This window comes from Stegodyphus dumicola, chromosome 8 (genome assembly GCF_044657685.1).
Source record: "Stegodyphus dumicola isolate Sdum_Otavi_A_Nest chromosome 8, ASM4465768v1".
Lineage (NCBI taxonomy): Eukaryota > Metazoa > Arthropoda > Arachnida > Araneae > Eresidae > Stegodyphus > Stegodyphus dumicola.
In genome coordinates this window covers 101,240,053-101,260,321 of record NC_140775.1, presented here as the reverse complement: position 1 = coordinate 101,260,321, position 20,269 = coordinate 101,240,053, and the positions used below count along the sequence as shown (strand labels likewise).

The following is a 20,269-nucleotide window of genomic DNA, read 5'->3' as shown; positions in this document are numbered from 1 at the left end:
CATACATCCATGTGTACTCATTACATGTGCATTATATATCTATACATGTGTATATATTTTTTCTCTTTTCGTATTTGCATGTGCACTATGATTTTGTTTTTAATTAAAATGTACAGCTCCTGATATGTATTATAACAGTAGGCACTTATACCAGATAGAGTCACAGCATGCAAGTCAGGCAAAATGACCTTTTCATTAATGAGTGCCCCCTTGCAACTGACTGCAACTTATGTGTATTCGAAGTAAGCCGTATCAGTGTTTTTCACTTGGTCTCAAAAGCAGTATCCTTTCTATGTACTCTCTCTCTCCTTGTTCTAATCTTTCTTTCAAGAATCACTCTCCTTAGATAATCAAGTTTCGCAGGAATAGTGATAAGCTTTAGTTTATTTATTCTATAAAAGGGCCGAGAGGAGTTGGGGAGCATCTTGCTCTGTAGATCATGGCGATATCGAAAAGAAAAGAAAGTGATAATTTTTCAATAACACTTTATTTGCAATAACTGCAATTATGTATATTTTAATGCTATTTTTTATGTCGTATGTGATCTTTATTGCAATTATAATGCTTGGCTTTGATACTAATGAAATATAGATGAAATATTTCTTTTGTTTCTTTTTTTTAATAAATTTTTGTGTGGCTATCAGGAAATGTGTCTGCACATATGTTGCTAGGGTGATGTTTCTCTTGAACGACACATATATATAACTTTTCTTTGTTCTTTTCTAAACAAACAATCATTTTCATGTTTTTATCTGCTAATGTGCCCGTATAGCATTCATAGTCTTATCCTGTAATATCAATAAATATGATTTATCATCTCATTGCCTATTTCAGACTTTAATTTAAGAAAGAAATATACGGATTGGACTGTAGAAAAATTGTATTTTATTCGGGAACATTGTCTATTTCTATGGCACCCCTTTCAGCTATGGGCCCGTTAAGCTGTCACATGATTAGGTGAGAAGCAAAGCTTGTCGTGACGCTGCGAGTTCTTTGCAGGTGTGAGGGAGCTTAGCTGCGGTCACGCAGGGGGCTTAAGGCGACCCCTCTCCTTGTCCTGTAAATCCTCCGCTGCCAAATTAAATCGTCGACGAGATGTTGCCGAAAAAATAAAATGAGAGAGAGGATGAAAAGATTCGGGCCACACCCGTGAAAATGTCTCACTCACTCTTCTCTGTTGTCACGTACTCCGAATCCTTGTTCCGAGAAGTTTTTGGTCACGCACAGCTTGCCTCATCGAGATGGCCTTTATCTCGTTTACTAACAATATTGGAAATGATATCACTTCAAAATAGGTTTGCATTTTTAAAGTGCATCATCCTGTTCGATGAAATTTGTAAATTCATATAAAGCAGGCAAAATTCATGTCGACGCATCAGGAAACTCTGATGTGAACATTAGATGACTTCCTTGTGCGGCAAAATAAATTGTACACATTTTTTGCTGCACTTCATTTAAACTTATTTTCTCAAATTATGCTAACTTAATTAACCGATTCCTTACGATAAGTTGAAAATGACGTCCAAAATTGCAAATTTTAAAATTAAATACCACGGTTAATTTTTGTCGCACGGCCGTGAAACTTCTTGTTATTTTATTTTATCTTAACGAATGCAAAATTTTCCCAAATGAAAGTATAGGAACCTGGAGACCGCACTAAAAATTAGATTTCGTTATTTGTCGAATTTTTTATTAATTTGACATTGCCAAAACATGAATATTTTCGTCATTTAAAAAACTTCTTTCATTAGAAGAATATGACTATTATCACCAATTGCGAAAATAAAGGTGCTAGGTAAGAACTTTTAAGCCGATAAGGGACTGGATATATGCATACATATGTATGCATACGTACAGAAGTCAAGGAAAAATATTCTTTGAATCTAAATTAGAGCCCTTTACTCTGTCCTTGCGTACATACAGCACGCAAAATACTTGTCCAAATGGATTCAGGAACTATTAAAATAGATATTTATGTTGAAATATGATACCAGAAATTTTTTACGATTACATTATTTCCTTTATTTCGTGAAAGGAAATAAAAAAGAAATCCATTTCCCCAGGTAGGTAGCTATGTCAGTCTACGAATTTAAGTCAATAATAGACTGAACAGTTACCGGTGAAAACATGGCATAAAAATCAACGCAAAAGAAAACATTCCCTGCTAGAAAAAAGCAAAGAAAAATTTCCAACTTTTATAACTTTCCGGTACGAAACAGCATCGCAGAAAATAAAGAGATGCTAAAATTTTGCAATTTCAAAATTTCATGGTCAAAACTTAATAAAAAGCTACAAAATTTCGAGTGACAAAAACTCAGTTTTGTTATTAAGATGTTCAGAATTCTCTGAAACATATTTTTATAAGTGCAATATTATTCTGAATACAACGAATCCCCTTTCAAGTGGCCACTAACATCTTAAAATGATTCTGGTATTCTGTTGAGGTAGACGTCTTAAAAAGGTTGTGTTTAATAAAGATATTTATTGCAATCACAAAAATATATTTATCAGTTTTATGCGTACAAAATGCATAGTCAAGCGATGTTTGTATTACTCGGTGTTTTGTAGGAGCTTTATTTTCTACCCCATTTCCTTTTTCTTTTTTCATTTTTTTTCCTCCGCTCGCTCGCATGTGTTTGCATACGGTTATGTTTTTCAAATTGCGAAATTTTGTCGTTAATCAATTTTACAGTGATATTTTATACCGCGATGTTTTAGAGCTGCGAAGTTTCTCTTTGCTTTTCTCCTCCCATCGAAATTTAATAGGAGGATGTTTTCTGCTTGCATTGTTTTCTAGGCAATGCCTTTGCAACGATATTTCGCTGGGCAGCAGTTGAATAATTCAGTTGAAGTTAAAAAATTAATTTAAAATTAAATTAATTTAAAATTAATTAAAAATTAAATTGAAGTTAAAAAATTGCTTGCTTTAAATTTTGATTAGAAATTTAGTTTAAACTTTCTTAGATCTATGAAGTGTCAGTGAATATTCATCTTTTCATTCTTCTATGTACTTTGTTGAATTTCAATTCTATGCATTACTGTCCTGTTACTAATTAATTATCATTCAGGCAGTAAGTTTATTGCAGCGCGAACTTCCACGATAATTTTTGAGAATTAAATAAATTTTCACGAATTAAATTAAATAGCCCATTTTTACTGCATTTGTCAAATAAATCATAGAATTTGATTTTTTCTCTATTATTTGCTAATTTGTTATGATTTTTAGGTTACTTTTAAATGTAACTAATCTTATGCTATTTTCTGCTAGAATTTCTACGAAACTAAAATGCTTTTATTTCAAAATTTCAAACAAGGATTTTAATTTACCCTTAATTTGACTAGATTTGTGAAATAAGGAAAAAAATGGTTTCCCAACCTTACAATAAGTCTTCATTCAATTCTGTCAATACCGACGAATAGCTTTAATGACGAAAAATCCTTTCTTAAAGATATGCTGCTTTGGAAAGACAATCTGAATATGATCAATGAAATGCATAAAGCAACTGCCCAGTTAAATGGGAAACTTGGTCTAAAATAACTATGTTGAATGTGTTTCCGGAGCTGAAGGGTTTATAAATGTATAGAACCTCATTCTCTTTGATGGAAGCACGAACTAAGGATCTCTAAGAGACTGTATGAGGAATTGTATGAGCTAGAAGCACTCAACGCCACCCAAAAGCAGTCTAATCGCTAGTAGTTCAAAACAACAATTTGGCCTTCAAGCAGGCATAACACGCTCTAAAATCACTTTCCAAAACTTTCCCTTAATATCCCGTGTACTAGTTATTTATGTCACTACTTATACGTTCAATAGAAATATTAATTTAAATCCTTGATCGCAAACGTTTTCGTGAAATAGGGTAAATCCCAGATTCAAAATTTTCGGACCATGTCGGTAATTTTGCGTAAGAAGCGTTTATGTTTTCCGGGGGGGGGGGAGAAAAATTCAGCAAATTTGTGTTTCTATGCAAATTATTAAAGCTATGAAAAGTAAAATTAACAATCTCTTTCATGATTGGTTCATTTTTTTTAAATAGTCCAATAATATATAAATGTTCTTATAAATCCTGGTCAAAGTATAGATACTATAATGGCTAACTATATTAAAGATAACAAATGCATTATTTGCATTTTAAATAGGGCTAAGATTGATCCTTTCTTAAATTATAAGGAAAAAATTTTAATACCATGAAATTTAAATACTATGAAGAAAAAACAATAAAATTTCAGAACAGTTTTACTCAAACGTATGTAATACATAGCATTAGATACGTAATGCATAGCATGCGTAGCATTAGAGCGGAATACATAGCATTATATCCGTAATTCCTAGCATTAGATGCACGATACGTTAGAAGTAGCTTGCGTTAATTACAATGATGCAAATGTTTATACAAATCAGCAGTTTTTAGATCTGTAATTTTCACACTTTGCCGATTCAGGAAGCTCCTAAAAATATAATCTTTTTTGTCGAACCCGTAAGTTTGTTATCTTTTGTGAAACCTATAAAACTAGAAACTTTTTTTTTTTTGTAGAACCTCTAAAATAATATGTATATTGATTTACATATGTTCTCAGAATTTAAATGATATTGTAGATTAGTTCGCAGCAATAATTAATCATTTATTTGTAATTCAATTTCATTTAAAAGTTAATTAAGTTTAAATTTGCTTTTCACGAATGGAGAATGTTTGTTAAATTATATATAAAATGTATATGTACATAATGTAGGTATAATATACACATAATGAATAGTGTACAGAGTCATTAAACTTGTCAGAGTAGGAAGCAGGAAAAATGGGCAGTACCCTCTTCGGGAATCCGAAATTCGGAACCTTCGGCAGTCAATCGGACGTGCTTCCAGTTACACCACGGAAGCATCCGGCAAGAAGGCAGAAAATACTTTACAAGTGAGTTTAAATTCGTATTCTACTGGAACAGCAATAGAAGGATTAAGACGAACAAAATAGTGAATAAATGAAAGGAAATCTTAAAGAATTCAGATTTTTAACGCTGCATCAGAAGGTTTGTTAGACTTTCTTATGCTCTGCTGGACTCGCAGTTTACCACTCTGCACTTGGACTCCCTCTTCCTAGCACAATTTTATTTCATCTTTTTAACAGTATTATTAAACATCGCTTTCTCTGCCCTTACATCTCATAAAATTCCAATCGGTCAAATTAAAAAAAAATTAAAAGCAGCATATGTTAAGAATTCGAGGTAGAGTTTTAAGTGTTGCCATGCATATTTTATATTCTCTAAATAATTTCTTTAAAAAATAATATATGGCTACAGCTTTAACCTTTTATTTGAAAAGTGATACGGACAAAAGTATGAATCAACACTAGCAGCAACTCTGGTGCCAATAAACTAATCCAGAAAACAGAATAAGTAATAGACAAACGTATTGATAATTTTTTCTATGATTTGTTGTGACCCTTTGATGTTTTACATAGACAAAAATTATGTCTGTTTATCGCTTATTCAGTTTTCTGGAGTGGTTTATTCACTACTTTGTTCGTTTTATTTTTATATTGCTGTTTCAATAACACGTGAATTAAATTTTACTACTATTTATTTTTATAGTTCCGCTAAATTACAAACTTTCAGACTGTAGTTTAGTTATGGTTTTTCATGGACTTAAAAATTTCTTTTTAGTTATGTATATAGTGAAATATTTGAAACTATAACCTTTTGTGGAACTTCTAACACTATAATCTAATCTTTTTTGTGAAACTTCTAAAATTGTATTCTTTTTATGGAAAACACCTGAAATTGCTATCTTTTCTGTGGAATCGCTAAAAATATATTTTTCCCGTAAAAATATTAAAATTATAAATCTTAATTTCTATGATTATAATATTTTTCTTGTGGAACTTTTTTTTTTTTGATAGGTCCTCTAAAACTATATTTTTTGTGGAACTCTAAAATTGTGAACGTTTTGTTGTGCCTCTAAAACTGTAATATATTTGAGGAATTGTTAAGATTATAATTGTTTTCCTTGATGGAAGCTCTAAAACAATAATTTTTTATGGAATCTCTAAACTTAAAATTTTTTTTTCTGAAATGATATTATTCTTCTGGAAAAAATATAAAAAAGCCATTAAAACTCTATTAATGTCCAATGAACTTTATGCTGAAAATGAAAAATCTGATGTGTACACCACATGACTTCCTAGTACGGAATATTGAATTATACGCAATTTTTCTTGCATTTCATTCAAACTTATTGGATTAAATTAAATCTACTTTGCCGACAGAGCATAAACCACAATAGAATAAATGCATCATTTAAAATTCACTCTATTTGTTTACCACAGCGACACTATGGTGCTAGGTTCACTTAACAGTATTATATTTCGTTCATATTATATATTTAAAGAATTATCTAATCGTTGCCACATGTTCTATTCAAATACTGTAATAAAACTAGAACGATGTATGAAAGAAATTAAGCAAACAAAACAAAAAGGAAACAATTTTTCACAGACGATTGAGTATTTCTCATTCAATTAATTCAGTTCTCACTTCGCGACAAGACAAAAATACATAAAAACTCAAAATATCTGTATTAAAAAATTACGAAGTAAATCTTCCTCGAAAAAATTCCAGAAAGGATTAAGCATGATTTAATTCGCAATAGTAAATGAAGGCGTTATCTTTGTTGTTGCGAAGCTAAGTTTTTCTAGATTGGCAACAAATCCATTATCCTGCTGTTTCAAATGTAAACATGCAGTGGCCGCCATCAAAAAAAATATTAGGCTTAGCGGCACTTAAACAACTTTAAAATTGTTGATAATTCTAAAACTATTGCATACAGATTTACTAAAGGCATAAAAACCTTAACCGGAAGATAAGAACAATATAATTCAATCATTTTAAAAGCAAAAAATGTACAATTTACAAACATATAAGAGTAAAGAAACTGAGATCAATGAACCGGGTAACAGAGTGGATATATATATAAATATATTTATATACATTTGGTGCCGCCGATTGCAACCAAAATACTAGGTGCACATCTACATGTTATAGCAGTCCCTATGTCCAAAATTTCAACGTTCTGAGGCTACTCGTTTCTGAGTTATGCGAGATACGTACATACGTTCGTACAGACGCCATGAAAAATTCTCTTCAGAATTAATTTTAATGCAGTTTTATAATTTTTTTGGAGGAAAAGAGTCTTTTATATAATATAAATATTTTTATATACGTTTGGGGCGTCCGATTGCAACCAAAATACGAGGTACACATCTACATGTTATTTCAGACCTATATACAAAATTTCAACGTTCTGACACTACTCGTTTTTGAATTATGCGAGATAGGTACGTACGTACATACGGTTGTACAGACGTCACGAAAAATTCTCTTCAGAATTCATTTTAAAGCTGTTTTATAATTTTTTTGGAAGAAAAGAGTCTTTTATTCTGTCTTTACGTGCAGATATCACGCAAAAACATCGTTAAATTGCATTCGATAGCGGTCAAAATGGATATTTTCGTTGAAATATGCTCCCTGAAACTTTTCGCGGTTACAATACTTCCTTTTTATTTCGTACAAGGAAGTAAAAAGAAAATCATAATATTAGTGATAAAAATTAATTAACTTCAGATGTATTAAATAATAACGTGGTGTGTGTGATTATGGCAAAGCCTCGAGGGCTATCTGCCTAAGGGGAGGGATGCCTTCGTGGAGGGCTTTCTAAGGGAAACTGGCTCGTATACACGTTACACATGGGGAAAACCACGAAAACGCCCATGCAGCCAGCCCGTTCGCGGGATTCGAACCTCGGATCGAACTACCAGTGTTCAGCGACTTTACCGCTCGGCCGCTGGTGGGCCCCATTAAATAATAACAATTTAAACATATTGTTTAATTAAATGGTTTGTTTCAAATACTTTTTTAATTTGAATTTCACATACTATTTAAAATTTATTTCGAATTTTGATTTTGATTTCGAACCCCTAGTAAGCCAGGAAGTAGCTCCAAGATTTCAAACAATATATATTGTATATTGTAAATTATACGAATTAGACTTTATGAATAATGACCAGATATTATAAAAATAATGTAAAGGTAAAATAAGAAGTGCTTGCATTGCTTCTAAGTCGATCAGGATTTTAAACAACGTAAAATTTTAATTTGGAAATAAATTTTTTAAAAAAATCTGATTTTAAATTACACCCAAAGGGGCGTTTATTTAACATTTTGTGAGCTACCTTTATTTATTAAATATCATGTTCGTCGCACTTAAACAAAAAAATTAAATTCGACAGCAATATCGCAAAATAATTTTAAAATGAGCATATCTTTAGAATTTCCGATAAACAGTCTCGAGCACTGGAGATAAAAATGTTCTTTTCCCCCATATAGTGTTGCCATTGCTCGCTTTGAAATTGTTGAGTTTCTTAATCAAAAACTCATAAATGCTCTACAAAATATGAAATAGATAATAAAACAAATTCCAAATTTGGGCTTCCATAGGAATATATTCGGGTGGTGACGTACGCTATTCAAAATTTGATGGCTTTAGGTACCGTTGTTTTATCATAATGCGAGAAGCATACATACGCTTATGCAGGTTCTTTATTATTTAATTTCTTTATATATAATACAGGACGATAATATATGGTGCCAACAATTTGAAAAATTAACCGACATTTATAATGAATCAACGCAAAATGGCAAAACGAAGGACTAAAAATCTTATGCCAAGTTGAATGGCAACAACACTGAGAACGGAAAGATTTCTAGTTAGCGAGGCTAATAAACTTAAAACCTTGAAACTTTGTGCTTCAAGAAATGGCAACAGTTGTCAAGTCGCATAGATTTAAATGCGAAATATAAACGGATTCGAAAAATGAGAAGATTAAGCTACGGACAATTTTGACGTAAAAACTAATTTTTTATCATTAAGTTATGCTTGGGGATAAGAATTTAACCCCCTTTAAAAGTTGTGGAATAAGTACATTAAAATGTTCCCTGTAACGGGGTCGCCTTCCCAATACCCCCAGCAGGAGGTGATGCAGCGGATCGTGACGGCTCTCTCCGCTGGTCCACAGGGGGGTGTCGTTTGACAGCACAGACGACTTTTCGATTTAATTAGCTTGCCACGTGCGGCTTCCGTTAAACGAGACGTGAACGGTGTCGGCGCAGTTTTCTCGGATCACTGGTTCGAGTCCGACCCCACATTTTCAGAACGACCACTCGAATTGTCACGGAGACCGCCCCACGCGCCGAGCCTGTCGACACCCCTGTTGTCGTATAAAGCGGATAAACGGATCCTTTTTTTTTTTTTTTTTTTTTTTTTTTTTTTCAATGCTGAGTTTATTTACGGTACAAGCAATGATTTCGCTACAAGCCAGAGTATGATTCTTCATCAGCTTTTTACACAGCGAACTTAAATCAAAGGCCTAATAAAAGAATTTTACGAGTATTCTATTAAAAATAAACAAACATGTTATTCCTGTAGTAAAACCCTCTTTGCATACCACGAATAGGATATCTTCAACAAAATGTTTTTTTTTTTTTTTTTCTTTCTAATACTACCGCATTTATAAAGTAACAGTATCCGAAAGTATTCTACACAAATATCTTACGTATTAAGAAATGAAAATTAAAACTAAATATGGGGTAGCCAGTGTACAGGTGTATTATTTCAAATTACTGATTTAATAAAAGCCCATATTATTATCCCCCACATTATTGTAATGATACATCCTTCTTTTGTAACCTCGAATATGAGGATTAAATTTCTAAAGTTATAGTATTATAGAGTATATTGGAGAATTGTTCTTGTTATGTATAAAATAAATTAAATTATAACTTCATTGCAAGGATAACAGTGTTTATTAGAAAAATGGAAAAGTAAGCAATCACAACACAGCAGCGATCAACATTACTACGATTAATATAACTGAAGTTCTAAAGTTGACAGATTGCCCAAAACATAGATTACGTCATTTGACGCTCTGAGAGGGGAATATAAGCTAATAAAGAAAAAGAAATCACATTAATCATAGCATCTCCAGACATTTGGAGGTATAAAATATACAACACCCCTCCTCAATGATTAATCTGTAGTAAAGCAAAAAAAATCACTTACCTTAATATGCATAAAAAAACAATAAATTAACATATAATATGAAATTACACTTTTAACATAATCCAAGGTTTTGCCTAAAAGCTTTTAGTTTCTTTGGTCCTAATAATGGCTTTGTTAAAATGTCAGCAGTCGTCAGCAGTCATTTCATTTCAGTGCACAGATATCGAAGTTGGTAATTTTTACTTTTAACAAGATCCTTAACTAAAGTGACCACATTTTCATCGAGACAAAGCGGGACAAATGGAGTGAAATGAAAACTGTAATTTAGTTATGAAAGCAGACCAATAATTCAAAAAAATGTATTTTATTGTATACATTCATTTACTTATCTATAAATATACAAAAATATATTTATTGTTAACTATTGATAACTATAAAAATATTTGTAAAAAACTATAATTTGAATATTATGTTTTTTAATTAATTTTAAATTTTATTTAAAAAATTTATAGTTTTCTTTCACGGTCATATTTTTTACCAGAGTGAATACTTTGCAATAGTTTCGGATCATTTATTAAAATGTCGTGAAATTTCTCACATGAATTGGTCAAATTATATTTTACGCTTAATACATATTTTAAAGTTTTAATGTTCAACAGCGTTTTTTCAATTGTCCATATTTTATTGATACTAGAAAAACACGTTCTATTGATGCATTTGTTCCTGGATGGGAGAACGCGTGTTCTACAATTTTCAAAATATTTTCATAAGGAATATTTATTATTCTGTTTAAAATGAAGGAACAACTCCGTCCATTTTTTGTCTGTTTTCACATTTTCAGACAACGAACATTTAATTTTTTCTTCAGTAACGTATATTTTTTAAAATGACACCTCATCAAAAAGATCATTTTCGCAAATATTATTTTTCGGAAAATGATTACTAATGTATTAAAAAGATTTTTCCACATATTCCCATAAAATCTCCTTTTTTAATGTCACCCAATGAAAATTTTTAATATCCTCGAATTGAACTGTCTGTTCTTCAAAATATTCCAAGCAGTTATTATAAAAATTTCTGACTTTTTTCGGAAAATCAGGTCGTTTAATGGCACCTTGTTCTTCCAACAACCTAGTGATGTCCTTTCGAATAACTAAGGGAACGTAATCGTTATCAATTCCTTCTTGCAATTTTGCTTTTTAAATTATTGATTTCATTTGACACTTCCGTAATTGAAATTTCGTGTCCTTCAATAATTTTTACAGCATTGTGAAATAATGTAGCTTGGTTGCGGATGAACTGATGCCAAATTTGTGATGTGACATTTTCAATAAAGAGCTGCAATAAATATTCTTGGACTTATCTTAAGATAAAAAGTATGATTTTAATGGTTCGTATAATTTTAAAATATTTTCTACAGCTGATAAAAGAGCTAGCCATCGTGTTTTGCTGTAACCAATAATTCTTTTATATTCGATTTCTGCGCTTTCACAAATATCCTTCAAACTTTCAACACGCACAGTGTATATATATAAAAATACGAATAAATTTTTGCAATAATATTTTCAAGATCCACTGGAAGTAAGTCAGTTGCTGTTTGAATAGTACTGTATAGAATATACGCTGCACAACCTACCCCAATAATTTATTGGTTCAAATGTTCGCTTAAGTTTTGTAAAAAAGTTATTGATTCCTTTTCTAGCTTTTCCGCCAAAACTTGCGTTAGTGTTATCCTCACAATAGGCAATAATTTTATTGTTCAAATTATTATTTTTAAAAATAGTATTTATTGAATCAAAAATTATTTGTGAAGTTTCACCCGGCAATGAAACAAAATCCAATATTCTAATTTTAATTCCTGTTTCTGGATCAAAAAGTCTAACAGTTGTGGAAAATAATAATAAATCTTTTTGGTTGGAAGCATCAGAATATAGGGATGTAAATGTGCATTTAATCTAATTCTTTCTGCAATTGTGAAAACGAATATAGTGAAAAACCATTACAAATAATTGCTTCGGTTTTTGTCCTTGCAGATGCAAATTTTTTGTCGTACAATGTTTTAATCATTTGCGACATACAATCAATTGATCTGAAACTTTGACTGTGGTTTATGATGTGGAAAGCAAATAGCCCTTCAGCTAATGCTAGCTGTTTCTCCGTTAACAATATACTATATTCCTTGACGAGACGTAACGTTAATGATCGAACACCACCAAGTAAATCTAACTCGTTACATCGTCTAATTTAGTTTACACTGCATGCATTTTATGTATTTTTTTACTTATGTATTTTTTATTTCTTTATATTTACTATAATAATTAATGAATAATAGGTAATATATTTTTACAGAACATTTAAAATAAGAAATGCAGATGTGTTCTAAAAAGCGGAACATTTTTAAAAATCGACAGGACGCGGGACAGTCCTCCAAAACGCGGGACTGTCCTCCAAAAAGCGGGACTGTCCTTCAAAAAGCGGGACTGTCCAGCCAAACTCGGGACGTGTGGTCACTTTATCCTTAACCAAAATGGTATTTAGTGTCTATGTGTTTAGTTCTTTCACTTTCTTGTTCGTTGTTTAACATCCTGATACAACTTTGGTTGTCCTCATAAAAAATGCAAATGGAAATCTTGCAAAAGTCTTTTGAGCCAAACTGCATCCTTTGCTGCCTCGGCAAGTGCTATAAATTCTGCTTCGGTTGACGACAAAGTCACACAAGGTTGTTTTCTGCAATTCCATGTAAATACACTGCCTTGATATTTAAATAAATATATTTTAAGAGTTGGATTTCCTATCGGTAGGGTCATTTCCCCAATCTTCATTCACATAACATAACAACGAATCGTTTTCCTTCTCGTTTATATTTCTCAGACGCAGTTTAAGATCTTTGGTTAACTTCAAAAATCTGAAGAGCCTTTTGACTTCGATCCAATCGGCTTCCGTTGGTTTTGACACCTTTCGGGCTAAGATGGAAATAGCAGCTGCTATGTCTGGTCTAGTATTGACTTGCTAGGTACAGTAAGGATCCTATTGCACTTTTATATTCCTCAACTTTACTGTAAGCTTTTCCATCATTCCTTATAATATCCTGGATCAATAGGAAACGATGATGTTTTACAATCGTTCATGTGATACTGTTTCAGCTTTCTCGAAATGTAGCTTGATTGATCTAGGTAGAAGATTCCCTCGTCGTCACGTTGAAAACGCATGCCTAAATAGTAATGAAGATTTCCAAAATTTTTCACTGTGAAATGTTCACCAATTTCGCTTTCAAAATTTTCAAGTGAATCCTCTGTGCTAGCTGCAACGACCATATCATCCACATGTACAGTGATGTATACAAACCCTTCTTTATCCTGTCTTGTATGTAAACAAGGGTATTTTCTCTTCGTTCAAATCCTTTGCTTAAGAGAATTTCATTAAGTTTTCTGTTCCATTCATTCTCCCCTTGCTTGAGTCCATATAAGTTCTTTACAAATTTACAAACTTTATCACTTCTTCAAATCCGGGAGGTTGCTTCATGTATATATCATGAGATAAATCTCCATTTAAATATGTTGATTGGATATCATAACGTCTCACTGCCATTTTTCTTTTTCTTGCTATGGTAAGAAGCATTCTCTAGTTGGCTTGGCTACCGGAGCAAATACTTCATCATAGCATGACCATATTTCTGCTAGTATCCTTGAGCATCCAGTCTAGTTTGTAAGATCTATCTCTACTTTTCCACATATACTAACTTAGATCCTACAATGAACATGGTGAATTCTCGCACAGGCGTGAATTAAATACCAGCACAGAAGAAGGGTGCAAAATAACCTTTTATTAAATCAAACTAATTTAGCACAAAGCACGGACTTCGTGCGTTACAAAACACCGTCACTTGCGGCGGTAACTAAACGTAGACTATAATACAAATCAAATCTGAAAAATAAACGAGTGCAAGAACGCACTTCAAAATTACTCCTAAGAGATGGACTCACAGAAATCCAACCGGCGTGATACTAAACTGATAAGGCCAAAAGGCTTACTAGCGTGACCGCGAAATAACAACGAAACGTGAGCTAGGCTAGCGAAATACGCTCTGAATAAACGGAGATAATCACACGTTTAAATAGCACTTCACTTAACTTTAAATTTACATCCTGGCGAGAGAATGTGAGGGGAAGTTGAGAAGTTGAGAACAGGAAAACTTAATATAAATTTGTTATGCAAAATAAAGAAAACCCTACAAGCTTTATAACGAAATACTTTTCCTTCGCAATCTCTTTTGGACTTGTACACCCATTTGTAGCCTATAATGGTTTTCCCTTCCGGCGCATTTGTCAAAATCCATGTTCCATTCGTCTTTAAAGCATTAATCTCTTCTTGCATAGCTTGTTTTCATTTTTCCTTATTGGCACCCGAATAAGTTTCATAATATGATGTTGGATCTGCTACTTCCTCTTACTATTCTGAGAATGAACTAATATTATATCTCACAGGCGGTAAAAATTTGTTTTGTCTAGTAGATCGCCTCAATTCTGTATTTTCAGAGATATACTCCTTTTCTGAATTATCCTTAAAAATAGTTAGATCTTCTGTATCCTACTGTTTATCCTTAGGATGGGGATGTTTTGGTATAAATGTTACATCCCGACTAATTACAATACTATCGGTATTTGTATACAGCAAACGATAACCTTTTGTTCCTTCTTCATGTCCAACCATGATTCGTTTAACAGACGTGTCGTCAAGTTTTTATCTCTTCTCTTTCGGTATATGGCCGTATGCTGGAGTACCGAATGCTTGTATATGTGCTAATGATGGTTTCCTTTTATACCATTTTTCATAAGGTGTAACTTTAAGTTCTCTGGTTGGTAACCTATTTTGCAGGTAGTTTGCTGTAATAACACCTTCGCCCCAGTACTTGTTTGGAAGATTAGAGCATCTCTTGTCATCTCAATTAATGTACGATTCTTTCTTTCAGCAATTCCATTCTGTAGCGGAGAATAAGTAACAGTTTTCTCATGTATTATTCCACTTTCTTTTGGCAATTTTTCAAAGTCGTTGCTTGTATATTCCCCTCCTTGATCTGATCTCAGTCGTTTTGGCGCTTTCCCAAACTGTGTTAATACTTGTTTGATGAAGTGCGCGATGAGTTGTTTAGTTTCTTCTTTATGCCTCAGAAGGTAAAATGTAGTGTATCTACTATAATCATCAATTACTGTTAGTATATATCTTGCACCACCTGGACTTACAGATTGCATTGGTCCACAAAGATCTGTATGCACTAAATCGAGTATCTCGGAGATTCGCGAAGTAGACTTTCTCGGAAATGATTTTCTGCATGCTTGGGTAGCAATGCAGTCCTCACATATCAATACAGTAGAGCAGGAAGCAATATTCATACCTTCAGCCATAGATTTATTACACATCCTGAAAATATCGGTAGGATTTCTATGGTCTAATTTTATATGCCACTCATGAATGCATTCCTTATGGACTTGTTTCGTACGAAGAGCATGCTCACTTTCCTTAAGAACATACAAACCTCCTCTGACGTAGCCGAAAGCTATTATACAATATTATCATTATTCCTAACATGGCATTCTCCACTTTTGAAGTTTACTTCATTATCAAGCACCTTCTTTACGGATAATAAATTTCCAGATAGCTGTGGAACAAAAAGCACATCTTTGATCGTAATCTGTATTTCCTCATTTTGATTATTCTGATATTTAACCAACAAATTACCTTTTCCCTGACTAAACACTGTATATCCGTTAGCTAATGTTATTCGCTCAGGAACATAATTACTATCAAAACTGCTGAACAAGTTTTGACATTGCACATATGAATGGTGGCTCCAGAATCAATACACCAGTAACCATGTAAATTATTCGCACTTGTAAAGCAATGGTGATTAGAAACTTGTTTCGCTTCATTAATGCCACTTGAATTCATAAATGCATTAACTTGTTACTTTTGATTATGCTTAAGCTTCCATTTCGGATATTTCCTGCAGTCAGCCTTTAAATGCCCTAATTTCTTACAAAAGAAACAATTAGGTACTTTATTTTTATCAGCTGGAATGTTGCGCGTTAAAGAAGAATATGACTTCAAAGCTTTGTTCTCGCTTCCTGTACCAAGTTCTTTATTTTCCTTTTGACGAGTATACTCTTCCAACAATTTATTTTTAACTAAATTCAACAGTTAAATCTGCTTCTGGTCTTGTTTCTAATGCGGTTATTAACGTAACATAATTTTCAGGTAAGCTACTTAAAATAAATGCAACGAATAAAGGTTCTGAAATTTGCTCACCTAGCGCTACTAGTTGATCCACAATATCTTCCATTTTCATTAGATGATCGCTCATTTGTTCTTTATTGCTGTACTGCAAATTACACAGCTTTTTCAAAAAGCCCAACCTTTCGGGACAGTGTTGACTTTTCATAGTACTATTTGAGAATATTCCATGCCTCTTTCGCAGTCGTACACTTTCTTATATGTCCTAATTGGTTATCTTCCAATAAAAGTCCTATAGTTGCTCTAGCTTTTCCGTCTTTCGAAACTCACTTTGCAGTTACTGGAGATAGAGGTTCTGTAATAATAATATCCCATAAATCCTCCTTAATCAGCAGGAATTCCAGTTTAAATTTCCAAGTATAGTAATTTCTGTCATTCAGCTTTTCGATGCAGACGCGGTTTAAATCCATAGCTGCCATTACGTAACCGTTAACGATGAAAGAAGAAAACGGAAGTAATCACTGTTCATCAATTTCAATCCAAAATGCTGATTCAAAATATTACTAAACGCCTTTATGAAAGACTTCTCCTAATTTGCTGAGCGCATAACCTATTATATATATAAAATAAATTAAACTATAACTTCATCGCAGGGATAACAGCGTTTATCAGGAGAATGGAAAAGTAAGCAATAACAATAGAGCAGCAATCAACATTAATACGACTAATATATAACTGAAGTTCTAAAGTTGGCAGATTGCCCAAAACACAGATTACGTCTAATTCAGAAGTAAAAGAAGAAAAATCAGCGTTATGTTTTCAAATTTTCAGAGGACTAGTTTCGATGGTTTTACCGAACCAGCATTAAAACCTATGATGGTTAAGTAAAACCATTCCTGGGAAAATTTGAAAGTATAACTCTGATTTTTGTTGTTTGACTTCTGAATTAGTGTTTGTTCGGCGTGTTATTGTATCTTAATTATAGATTACGTCATTTAACGCTCTGAGAGGCGAACACAAGCTAATAAAGAAAAAGAAATCACATTAATCATTGCATCTCGAAACATTTGGAGGTATACAACAGTTCTTAACAAAAGTTGAGTACATTTTAATTACATCAAAGAAATTCTCTTCGAGGGGTTTATTATGTTTCACTTCTCGGATTCCGTGTCCTTGGAAAACTGAAAGATTGCCTTTTACGGGAATATTTGTTGCAAGCCTCCTTCCTGCACAAGCGTTCCAGTGAAGTAAATGTCCAATTACATGCTTCTTTTATTAAGAAATTACCATGAGGCATTAACTCCTGTGGAATAATCCCATAGAAAAATTCTTGTTTGATTTTGTCATTTCGAAGAGTTCATTTTAAAGAAACCATTTTACTTTTCACATCTTTAATTTCTGATGAACTGTTCATAAACTAGTAAGTTTTTCAAAACCGCTCAGTTTAAAAATGTTCGATTTCTTTAAAGGTTCTACTAATTTTGTTACAAAATTCTAACATAAAAAGATCCGTTTCATATCATTGCTCTCTTCCTCTTAAATTCCATCTCACATTCATTATGTTCGTTCATACTTTTCTGTTGCGTAAAAAGATCTGTTCTGTAAAAATCTGTTCTGTTTCTGTTCTGTAAAAAAATCCGTTTCATATCATTGCTCTCTTCCTCTTAAATTCCATCTCACATTCATTATGTTCGTTCATACTTTTCTGTTGCGTTTTCTTCTGTTCACTACACAATATTAACATTGCCAGCAACAGCGTTTAGAATTCAAAGCTTCTAATTATTATATCTGCTTACCTAGTAGAATGAATCAGTATAATTAATTAACTTTTACATTTATAATTTTGCCTATAAAATATCTTATCTTAAATCTGAATATTCGCAAGCGCATTACATTAATCGTAGAATCTTTCATCTTGATGTTTCTATCATTTGTATTATATATTATTACTAATATCATCCTTGAACGGCTTATTTAGCTTCTCAGTCAAAGTCTGTAATACATACAGTTAATCAAAGATTCTAGTCAAATTATCTTCATATCTACAAGTTTTCCTAAATGGTTGCGAAAATAAACACACAGGCATTGATTGTTTCGAGAGTAATATAACCAGGTCATTTAGATAAAATTTTAGATAATCAGTCGCAAACCACTCAGTATCATTTATCCCATCTCTTTATGAAACCCGCATTGTATAGGAATGCATTTAAGGTACTTTATTTTTTGTAATTGTTTTACTCTTGTGAATTCCACTCGTTATGTAAAACGTAACGTGTAGTGTAAAATTTAGCTTTCAGATACCCCCCATAAAGGGTCTGCGCATTCTCTAGCCGATTTCATTTCTGGTTTTTTCACATTTACTGATTCTAATTCAATATTCTGGTCATACTGCAACAAGCGTTTATAAAATTTCATATAAAGAGGTTTGTATTTGGTGCAAAGAATCTAGTTAAGAACTTAAGAATGATGTTAAATTTTACTTTCCACTTTTATTCACCATAAAATTCTTCATTGACCTATAAAAATTTATTACTATTAAGTTTATTTCATATATGAAGTAAATCAAAGCATACGAGAAAATCTCAGCTGATTAATATTCACTCGAAAAATCAAATAAAGTTACAAACATTGATGTTAGAACTAAGAATTAGATAATGCCGCATTTTAAAGTTGAAAAAAAGTTAAAGAACTTCTTTTATTTATTTGTTATTTATTTGTTTCTGCATTAGAAACGTCTTAAATGGAATATTGTCAACATTTTTGGATATTTTGATATTACATTATATAACTGTGTATCTATTATTCACGAGCCATAGCAAGTGTTTTTAGACCGCAAAACATGACATCTTTATCTTCCACTCGGCCTCCTATGTAACTAACTTTTAGAATGATAAAATTCAGTAAAATTTAAGATTTTATATTTTTGATTCAAATCTAATCAATCTATAACTGCCTTACAAACCGAAAAACTTAAAAAGCTGTAAACAAACTTCTTAGTGAATTATTATTTATTTTATTTTCTAAATAGTTCATCTAATTGTTGTAAATTAAGATGCATTTAATTTATAATATATCTAATTGATAATTTTTGAACATTTGCAGAATTATTATAGTTGGTAAGAAATATATAATCTATTATTCACGAGCTATAGCAAGTGTTGCCAGAGCACGAAACATAAGTTCCGTATCTTCCACTCGGGCTCGTGCATAACTACCTTTTAGAGTGATAAAATTCGGTAAGATTTAAGATTTTATGTTTTACTTCATTAATGAATCTATAACTAACTGCTTAACAAACTGAAAAACTTAAAAGTAGTAGACAAACTTTTTAGTGAATATTCTTTATTTTGTATTCTAAATAGCTTATAAGCTATTTCTCTCGCCTTCTTAGCATGCCTTCGTGGTGTACTGGTCAGCACGCTCGGTGCGTATTCGAGAGAACCGTGATTCGAGTCTCGGTGAGGGCATTGCTCATTCTTCATGTATCCTGCTTCGAAATAACCTAATGTCTCTACAAGCTTATCTAATTATTTAAAATAAGATGTATTTAATTTATAATATATCTAATTGATAGTTTTTTGAAAATTTTCAGAATTATTATAAGTAATGAAAATATTTCTAATGCCATGTACTACATGCTTTGTACAAAAACCCCTTATAAAGAATCCTTTCTTTTTAAATATAGCTTTCAAAACGAGACTTTTTCTTTTGACTAAAAAAAATTCAGTATAATTAAACATAGCTTCAGCTTAAAAACTGTATAGAATTAGTGTTATTTCAAGGGAGAACAGGTTTAAGTCTGAAATGTTCACTTTGAAAAAAGATTTTACTGATATTCATTATTATATTAAATTCTAATTCTTACTACTATAGTGTTTTAAGAACAAATAGCAACCATTTATAATTTACTCTGAAGTACTTATTTTAACTTTCTAATGCAGTCCCGATACAAGATTACAAGTATTAAAGTAAAAACGACAGTGAGGAAAAACT

General features: G+C 32.1%; 1 protein-coding gene across 1 annotated transcript in view; it reads right to left on the bottom strand.

The window, feature by feature from the left end:
- Positions 1–14,758, bottom strand: part of LOC146995912 (paired box pox-neuro protein-like) — a 92,611-nt gene extending 77,853 nt beyond the window's left edge. Inside the window, exon 1 of the mRNA XM_085823007.1 lies at positions 14,640–14,758. Within this exon, the coding sequence (XP_085679133.1) occupies positions 14,640–14,758 (119 nt within the window). The remainder of the gene's footprint in view (positions 1–14,639) is intronic.
- Between the last annotated feature and the right edge of the window lie 5,511 nt (positions 14,759–20,269).